This window comes from Engraulis encrasicolus, chromosome 10 (assembly GCF_034702125.1).
Source record: "Engraulis encrasicolus isolate BLACKSEA-1 chromosome 10, IST_EnEncr_1.0, whole genome shotgun sequence".
Taxonomy (NCBI): domain Eukaryota; kingdom Metazoa; phylum Chordata; class Actinopteri; order Clupeiformes; family Engraulidae; genus Engraulis; species Engraulis encrasicolus.
Genome location: NC_085866.1, coordinates 47,301,643 through 47,312,252, shown reverse-complemented (window position 1 = coordinate 47,312,252; position 10,610 = coordinate 47,301,643). Strand labels below are relative to the sequence as shown.

The 10,610-nt window shown below is 42.0% G+C and overlaps 1 protein-coding gene across 1 annotated transcript in view; it reads right to left on the bottom strand.

Annotated features, from left to right (window-relative positions):
* Positions 1 to 6,614: 6,614 nt before the first annotated feature.
* The window catches only part of eif2d (eukaryotic translation initiation factor 2D), a 17,779-nt gene continuing 13,783 nt past the window's right edge, over positions 6,615 to 10,610 (bottom strand). The window contains exons 14-15 of the mRNA XM_063209096.1: positions 8,992 to 9,166; positions 6,615 to 7,240 (exon numbers count right to left, since the gene is read on the bottom strand). Coding sequence (XP_063065166.1) covers positions 7,170 to 7,240; positions 8,992 to 9,166 — 246 coding nt within the window. The 3' untranslated portion in view covers positions 6,615 to 7,169. The remainder of the gene's footprint in view (positions 7,241 to 8,991; positions 9,167 to 10,610) is intronic.

Below are 10,610 nucleotides of genomic sequence, written 5' to 3'. Positions count from 1 at the left end.
ACGACGACAATATCAAACGTGAGATTAAGTGATAAAAAAAAGACTTAATAAAAGATCCTCAACGTATACATATGTATATACAGTAATGTTCTGTGTTCTGCAATTAGGATTCTACATGGCATCTGCTGCGTCTAATAAAAGAACATTCATCACATGAATAGATTGTGGATGGTGCATATGAGCAAAGATAATGTTGAATGTGAGATTAAATGATAAAAAGGGGGTAATAAAAGTCTCCAAATGTATATACAGTGTTGTTCGATGTTCTGCATTAGGATTCTACCGTCTGTGCTTCTTCTAAAAACCTGACATTTATCAAATGGATAGACTGCAGATTATGGTGCAATTTCAGGAAATGGGGAGCAACGAGCTCACAAAAACAGAATGTTAGATTAAATGATAAAAAGAGATTAAAAATATGACAAATGTACAGGATATAATGTTCTATGTTTTAAATTCAATATGAATAGCATGATGGTTAGTGTCTGTGTGGAATGGTTACAGGGACCAACAATAGCACATGGGAGATTAAATGATTAAAAATCAGATAACTAAAGATGCAGTGTGTTGTCACAATATTCTCTACGTAATTCTGTTTGTTTACATCTTTTGCCATACCATACTACTGCATACTGCATCTTTTATTATGTCGTGTATTTTTTTATCATTTAATCTGACATTCACATCGCAGATCACTTTGTATTCTGTGAAAATGTTACTATTTAGTAACATTATCACAATACAAAGTGATCTGCGATGTGAATGTCAGATTAAATGATAAAAAATACATGACATAATAAAAGATGTCAAATGCAGTAGTATGGTGTTCTGTGTGCTTCTGTTTGTTTACTTCCAGTAGTAATGGCAACATTGTGTACGCAAAACTTAAAGGGGGCGGTATTGAAGAGACGGAGAGAGGTGAAACTGAAAAATATCCTGTGGCTCCAATAGAAGATAGTTATCAAAGGAGTCATCTCTTTATCAGCTCGGTCAACAACTGGCAATCTGAAAAGTATACACCCTCATCTATCTTCTTATCAGATCCCGCTTTTTTCCTCATTTGCTCTGGACTCCATAAAACGGTCTTCATATTCAGTGTTTGTGTGCTCAACTTATTTGAACTGGGCTATAAAACCCAGTGAGACACACATACGCACGCACGCAAAATCAATGTGAGTTATTAAAATTCATGCCCCACTAAATGTGTCATGGCAGTATAGAGAAAGCCAGGTCTTATTATCCAGGTAAAATGAAGAACTAGATTCTCACAAGACTGCAGCTCAATTTTTCTTCAGCAGCTTTTGTTTATTGGTGTGGGCACCGTTCACGTCATGACTGAAGAGGCACACACTTCATGTCATGATTTGATGACCCCCTTGAATTGTAAGTCATGTCTCACAAGAGGGCATGTTTTGCCATAAGGACTTACTTAATTGGCAGTTGTTTACGAAAACAAACAACTTGCACTGCCGACGTCATCATGTCATCTTGATTGTTACGATCAACTGGTAATCAAGTGACGAGCTTGTTTGATGGACGGATGACAGATTTTTACTGTGACCTCTAAGATTTGATTTTGGCCAGATAAGCACTGATAAGTGTGTGCCACACAAACCTAGGGTGCCTGTGTGTGTGTGTGTGTGTGTGTGTGTGTGTGTGTGTGTGTGTGTGTGTGTGTGTGTGTGTGTGTGTGTGTGTGTGTGTGTGTGTGTGTGTGTGTGTGTGTGTGTGAGAGAGAGAGAGACAGAGACAGAATAGTTATCTGGGGTCTAGAAGTGTTAGAGTGGTGTTACAGGCCTACTATATGTGGGCCTGTAAAATTAATGTGTGAAAATGAATTGAGTATATGCTGGAAACTTTCATTTTGGCCAGACATCACTCAAAATGCACTCCAGGAAAAAAAATCACTCCAGGCAGTAAAAAATGATTATCACGTCTACCACAGCTGTCCTCCTCTAGCATGAATTAATATTAATCAAATATCAAACCAGGCAGATATTAATATGTCAAAAGGAGTGGAGAGTTGCATTGCAATAAAAAAGATTGAATATACATTTAAAAAAAGATTGAATATGTATTATGCATGTGTACAGTATATCCAATTAGACAGATACTTAAAACACTTCATGCTTATTCACGTCGCCTTATCTCATGGGTGAGCAGTTAGAGCGTCAGACTTGCATCCCAGAGGTTGCCGGTTCGACTCCCGACCCGCCAGGTTGGTGGGGGGAGTAATCAACCAGTGCTCTCCCCCATCCTCCTCCATGACTGCGGTACCCTGAGCATGGTACCGTCCCACCGCACTGCTCCCCATGGGGCGCCACTGAGGGCTGCCCCCTTGCACGGGTGAGGCATAAATGCAATTTTGTTGTGTGCAGTGTGCAGTGTTCACTTGTGTGCTGTGGAGTGCTGTGTCATAATGACAATGGGAGTTGGAGTTTCCCAATGGGCTTTCACTTCACTTATTATCCCTGATCTCTTTGCTCCAAAAGCAAAGTTTAACTTGTAAGTATACAGTATAACATAGTATACGTACAAAATCAAAGTACATATTTTTTAACTACTGCATGAACAGTAAAAGATTATATGAGTAGCTCTTTTCATGACAAGTGGTCCATTATTAATGAATACAGCCACACAAACTGATCATGTCTCAACTGGTCACCCCTGCCAGGCGACTCTTGTGCATTCCTGATTATAGATTGTAGATTATAGCATTTAAATTCACATCATGTTATGTCTTTGCTCAATCCAAAACCAAGGCTGAAAAAATAATAATAATGGTATGTCATAGTACACACAAAACTATAAATTGTGATAGATCATACGAACATCTCTGTGTAAGACCATAATTAACAAATACGCCCACACAAGCTGATCATGTCTCAACTGGCCACTGTCCTTGTGCGTTCCCTGAACTGTCACAACCAGGCAAACAAACTAGGCTATTGCCTAGGGCCCACAGCTGAAAGGGGCAGCCGGTAATGACTGATTACGTAGTTGTATTAAAATTAAGACAACAGTAATTTGTGAGTGTGGCAACAGCTTTTCAAAATCCAGTGACTGAAAAGTGGAATGAGACTGCTATGGAACTAGACGGGAGAAGTAGAGGACCCCTACCAAATTGGTCGAAGATAAGAAATGCACAGGACAGGGATAAGAAGTGAGAATGTACAACCAAGAATATAGCATGTGCCACTAAGGACATATTTGCCTAGGGCTCCAAAAATACCTTGAAAGGGCCCTGTGCATTCCTGAGTGTTTGTGCACATACATACACATGTCTCTCTGTGCCCTCGTTGGCCTACTCCTGCTGCTCTCTGCTCTGTCCAGAGACTGATGGGCCACGGAACAGGCTTAATGACAGTGCACTACTGACAGCACGGAGGAATTAGTGGTAGAGGCTGAAAATAGGTGCTTGGAGAAGGCAGGGCTGACCTGTGGCTGACCTCACCCTCTCAGCTCTGCTCACTGACACTCCCCGGGGCTGCAAATCAAGGCTGCTGCTCACCTCGCTCACTCACTCACTGCCCCTCAGCCAACACTACAGCTGGAAGTGACAAAAAAAAGACAATAGGGATAAAAAGGACAATATAAGAGGAATGAACAAACGGAATACTAGCTTCCTCACTATGATTTTTTTGTTTGAAACTCACATGTCAACCAAAGATCTTAATTAGCAAATTAAGTTTGTGTGAAACATTGTGTGTTTTGTCAAATAAGTGACAGTGACAGAGCTATTCAGTGTGTTGATATTTCTGTCTTTATTCCCCGTATTTCTCTTGTTTACTTCACCTGTAGGCCTATACTGCGCCCACGATCATCATCGTGGGATGTGCCGTACCTCACAATTTGTAAGTTAGGCAGGATGGCCGGTATGGTATATGGATGTTATACTAAGGTAAATGGTTAATAGTATTTAGTTACTGTAGGTAAAAGCCCCTATACTGGCTGGTTGGTAATAATTACGGCTTTTGTATTACAATACACTGAAGGGTGCATTAAGAGATAACCATAATTGTTAGCTAATCAAGGACTAGCGCACAGCCACGTGGACATCTTTGCTCATTGAATTATCATTTGATAATGATGAATATGCCTGATGAGCAAGTGAGGCTTACAGTAGACCTGCTGTGAGTTACATCATATCCTATCTCACTGTGAGCATTAGTGATGTGACACATTTGCTATGGTGGTGAGAACAAACTTCCCCTTGGGGACAATAAAAGTATATCTACCTCTACCTAAGAATGTTAAATGACAGTGACAATGACATCATGTTTTTTGTTTCTTTAGTATATCACTTTAATTGTGCATGCCTACGTGTCTCTGCAATATACTATCTGCACAGTCTCACTCATTACTTCTTTTGTTGTTATATATATATATATATTTTTTTTTTTTAATCATCTTTTTAACTTAACATCAATTACTGTCCTGGGACTACAGATGAAAATTAACCACAAGGCTGTAATCCAGCTCTATTGTATGTTGTGCACTGACCAGGGGCCTCATTTTACAAAGTTTGCTTACATACAAAAAGCTACACAAGTACCTTAAAGACTGACTTAACATGAAAAAGTGCAGGTGTGTACTTCATTTCATACGAAATCAGATGTGCCACGTGAATCAGCATGAAAACCGGTTTAAGCATGGACATTTGACATTTTAGGTGCATAAGTATATTTTTCAGATTTTGACATACACAAAGATTCAGTTGGAAATCTAAGGAAGGAAGCACAACAAATCAATATGTGTATGAAATGCGCTTTAAAAATAAATTGCCTTGCCTTTGCCTTGCCTTCATGACAGGAATGAGGTGGAATATACACTCACTACACCTGTTACAACTGTTCATTGAGGCAAATTTCTGATCAGTCAATCACATGGTGGCATCTCTATGTAATTGTTTATGTAGACATGGTCGAGATGATCTGATACGGTTCAAACCGAGCATCATAATGGAGAAGAAATATGATTTAAATGATTTTTAGCATGGCATGGCTGTGGGTGACGAAAGGGCCTGATTTGAGTATTTCAGAAAAGACTGATTTACTGGGATATTCACACACAACCATCGCTAGGGTTTATAAAGAATGGTGCAAAAAAGAAAAAAAATGCAGTGAGCAGCGATTATGTGGGTAAAAATGCCTTGTTGATGGGAGAAATTAGAGGAGAATGACCAGACTGGTTGGAGCTGATACAAAGGCATTGTTAAGTCAGATAACCCCTAATTACAACCGAGGTATGCATAAGAGAATCTCTGATTACACAGCACATCAAATCTTGAGGTAAATGGGCTACAGCAGCAGAAAACCATATTTGGTGCCTCTCCTGTCAGCTAAGAACAAGAAAATGAGGCCACCATTTGCACAGGCTCACCGTAAACAACAGCAGAAGATCGGAAAAATATTGCCTGGTATGATGAGTCTTGATATCTACTGCAACACCCAGGTGGAATGGTCAGAATTTGGGGTCAACAACATGAAAACATGGGTCAACCCTGTTTTACATCAACATTTCAGTCTGGGGATATAATGGCATAAGGACATTTTCTTAGCACAATTTGGACCAATTGGTACCAATTTATCTTTATTGGAATGCCGCAGCCTACCCGAGTATTGTTGTAGGCAGTTCAGGCAGTTCTGAAGGCAAAAGGGTGTCCAACCCAGCACTACAGAGGGGTTCCTAGTGAAGTGGCCGGTGAGTGTACTTTAATATTAATACATTCATATTTTGGTATTTGTTGCCAAAGTCTTCGACAGTATTTTATGCATCTGTTTTTTTTTGTTTATCTATATAAACTTTGCTTACACCTTTTAACACATCAATCCCCCCCACTGGACCCAAGACATTGTACCTGGCATACTACTAAAATTGTACGCCGAACTGTGAGTTTCACAGGGCTATGATTAGGTCAGATTGGAATAAACAGGCCCTGTGCAAGAGGTAATCATCAGCTAGGCCAGTGGTTTTCAATCTTTTTTTTTTTGGAACATACGCCCCCTTGTCCTCATCAAAGCCTCCCAACGCCCCTTGACCTCATCATAAGCCTGACAACGCCCCACTTAGTATTAAACATTTTAAATGGACTAATGCCCCCCAATGGCAACTAAACACTGCCCCCTATCAGCTGTATCCTCTCAACACCCACCTAGAGCTCCACAACGCCCTCTGAGGGGCTGTACCGCCCCCCGCTGAGAAACACTAAGCTAGGCAGTCATTCTGCTGAAATAATGCTCAACACACTGAAGCAGGAGTTGGAGTCTCAGTCTTGAATCACTCTGGAGGGGGTTATTCAATGATAACGACCCTCTCATAGAACATTATCCCAGGAATTATACGGCTACTTGCCAAAATACGATAATAAGTAGACGCTATAAAATAAAATATTTGACCTCTGAATGCTGGAGTGGACTATTCAAAGTCTGCGGGATGTTCGTCAGCATCCTAAGGAGAGCTGTACAATATATCACGAGGACATGATTGCTCGAGATAGCTTCGCCTGGCCAAAAGCGATTTTGTTTTTTTTCTTCGGTGCCCATTAAGTGGAATGCTTTGTAACTAATTATCCATTGTCGGCCAACAAAACAATTTTGCTCCACACAGTCTGGTGCCAGAATGAAGGAGGTGCTTTATTTCACTTGACATGTCTTGAAGATGTGTCTGATGTCCGGTGCAAACAGTACGCTCACACACTCACTCACACATATTAACGCTCCAGGAGTGTGTGGTGGATGTGAGGTTTCGCAACTGGGACTGAAGTTTTTGTCGGAGCGTTTTGACCATCACGATCATAGATGTGAACACTAAATACCGCGCTGACCACTCCTTTGTATTAGAACCAATGTCAGACCGCTGCCATGTTTGGATATATTAAGGCATATTGCCGTCATCAACTGGTGACAAGGCAATATGCACATTATCTTGTAAGAGGCGATAACATCTATGAGAAATACAGTATCATGATACTGGCCAAAGATGGCGGCAGAGACAGTAGGATTCTATTCCACTTCCTGTATTGTCTTTGATGATGGCGCTCAGGACTGGGCCACGCTTAAAGGCTGAACATGGCATGTAGTTTTCAACTCTATGGTCATGATGAGCTAAATGTGTGTAAGACATGACTATGCAGCAGCGGATGAGTTCATTGAGGTGTGGGTGAAGCGCTACTTCTTCTTGCCAGCCTTTGGTACTTTGTCCAGCCCCTGGATGTACTTTCGAGGGATATGGTATTCATCTGAAAGAGGAGGACAACAGAGGACAAAAACACAATGAATTCCCATGAGAGATAAATATTTTTGTAGTTAACCAAGTGTTCTACAAAAACCTTATAGGAAGGAAAAAATGTGGCTCTGGTGCAAAGTCGCTCCTATGACACCATATAATAAAAAATAAAAGTCTGCGCGTTTCTCATACATGGACACTCGTAAACAGGACCAATAAATGAATTGTAGTCACCAATGAAACCCACCCCCGGGGCACTCAATCACGTCACAAGAAACCCAACACTCATTAGCCACAGCTGGTGTTATGATCCAACTCTCATTATCACAAATCACACGCAAGAGCACAAGTCACACCAATTTTCTTTCGCTTTCAGAGAGAGTAACAGTCCGTAACTGCTAAAAAACAGCTCAAGCTGTTGCACATGGCTCTTCCTCAGCCCCTATTAGTGGCCAGGGGAGGCTGAAGACTGGGGGGGGGGAGAGAGACAGAGAGAGAGACAGAGAGACAGACAGAATCTGGGAATTATGGAAAATACCAAATGCCGATATGCCCACTTGTGGTATTTTCCACTGGACAGCGCATTTATTTTTTTTATACAAGAGTTGGCGAAACTGGATAATATCTACTTCCGAGAGTACATGATAGGCATATGAGGCCAGATGGAACCCATTCTGCAGTATGTGGGGTGCTGCACCAAAGTCTGAGCCTTAAGGGCCGTACAAACATCGCTGCTATATACTAGCTTCTCGCTAGCTCGCCTACTCACCTCTCGTTCATGGAACGTTCGCTAAAAGTTCCCGCGGCTTTAACTGCCAATGAACAGGCGAGAAGTACTGAACTCTGCATTCCAATTGGTTACTCGCTTACTCGTGTCGCTCGAAGATAAAATATTTTCAACTCGGGATCCGCCCACATTGCATGGCTTGTACAGTACTCGCCTACTCGCCTGCTAGTCTCGCTGGAACACATTGACATTCTATTGAGTTCATTCGCTGAGCGAGTAACTAGCAGCGACGTGTGTGTAAGGCCCTTTATACAACTTACTCCAATGGAACGCCACTCCCATCCCTATTCATCTGTATATGATATCACAATGTCAAAAAAATACAGTTAACCGCTGGAAAAGAGCACCAAACTTTGTGTGGTCATCTGGAGTAGTGCGTTCCCCCACCATTTCCCAATTATTCCCCTGTGACAAAATCGCGACCAGACTCTACATTAAGCTTTTTTACATTAGTGCCAATGCCGACTAGAAGGGAATATTTCCCCAAATAAATACGGCCCACACCTTATTATTGGCAATCATGTAACAAATGCCCAGATGTTAGACTTATGCTGGGGACACATGCACACAAATTTGCGAGGCAAAGCAACATTTGCCATTCATTCCTATGAGATACGCAAAGAGGGGCGAAGTTAACAGAACTGGGTGAAGCGAGGCGAAAATGTATTCGGCCAACTTTAATTATGCAAATGAAGAGCGAATTTCGCCTGCGATGGCCAATCAAATCAGCAACATAAATATTTTACTCGATTTGATTCACAGTGATGCCAGAGAGAAAGACTGAATTTTGCCTCTGTTCACTTTGCCCGTTTCGTCTCCATGTGGTGCAGTACAGTACCACTGGCCTAACGCAAGTACTTCAGGCCCCCCTGCAAGCTACCAAGAATGCCCCCCCCCCCATGTGGGCCCCCTGCCTCTTATGGGGCCCCCTGCCTCGCGGGGACTGCGGGGGTATACTTTACGCCCCTGTACAGTACCTAGCAACAGCTTGCCCACGTGGTTGATCTGGCTCCCCTGGATCTGGACCAGGACACGGTCTTTGGCGCCGGGGGCCGGGTGCAGCACCGCGCTGGCCTGGACCCGGTGCTGCAGGGCGGCCGACACGGCTGAGGGGTCCAGCCCAAACACCTCCAGGTTCTTGATGATGGTCACCTGAAAAGCAGAAGAGGAGGGTTAGTGGAGCACACGTCAGGTGGTACAACCACAGCTGAAGCCCATAAATTAATTAACAATTGGTAATTAATGTACAATCAATGAATATGGTTCTTAGGTGCTGTTTCCACGTAGCAGGATATTTTTTTAGCAGGGTATTTTTTTCTCCTGCTAGGTGTAAACGCAACATGTGGATAAAAAAAATCCTCCATTGTAACAAATGCGTTTCAGCCCCTAAACAGGATATTTTTTTCTCCTGCTTTTTATACCTGGATTTTTAAATATCTGCTATGTGGAAACGGAAGGCCAAAACCAATGCAAAACCAATACAAGCAGGAGAAAAAAATATCCACATATAAAAATATCCAGCTACGTGGAAACAGCACCTTAGATAATCCAGGGTGAGAAAAACATGAATTTATACAATAGTGGCATTTATACAATAGTGGTATTGACCCACATACACACAGTACAAACAAAACAATTCAGAGACAGATGGATCACTTGCTGGGGAAATTATGCAATCAAAAACACCTGCAAAGTGTTAAAAAAAACTGTAAATGTAAAAAAGATAAGAGAGGGTGCACACAATTATACACGCCAACAAATATTTCACGTGCTGTTAAAAACACTTCCGCTGAGCAAAGAGACTGATAGATTGCTCTCGTGTACTGCAAAAGGAAAACTGTGAAATGACCAGCATTCAGACTTTAAAAAACACTAAGATTAAGTGCATATACCGGTAATTATACACTCTGACGAATATGCGCACAAATATAGTTGTGCACATACATGAACGTGCACACATGAATTACAGGATGTATAAAGACTAGCACAGGTGTTATTATGATTTATTATATGGTTGTGACGTCATCTGTCGAATGCTCCATTCATTTCAACGGGGCTCCCCAACGTTCGGACGTCTGTTATTTTTCGATAACGGACGGGTTGGTCTATAACAGACCGCTGTCAATGGCAACAAGACTTTTCACTGCTAAAGCGACTTTTCAACAAGACTCTAATCAGCTGCTGTGATAGACAGCACCCGTTGTCCTGGCTACCGCTGTCAATGGCAACAAGACGTTCACTGCTAAAGCCACTGGCTTGTATACAAGTCAGTGGCTAAAGCGAATGTTTCATATCACTCCGCAGTGGGTCCGGTCTTTTGTCACTCTAATCAGCTGCTGTGATAGACAACACCTGTTGTCCTGGCTAGCCTACCTAGCTGTTGCCTAGCGGTGTTCCACAACGGCACTGTTTTGTTTTGCGCAGCAACAATCCTAACATTAAATAGGTCTAAAGAAATGTCCCCGCCATGTGTGAATCATTTAAGTATATCCATATAATAAGCGGGTTAACTTTCGGCGAGTCGGTCGCTTTGTGGAATAGCAGCACTTCAGAGAGAACAAGACCCCTCCGCTCCGCGTCGGGGTCTAAAGATTCT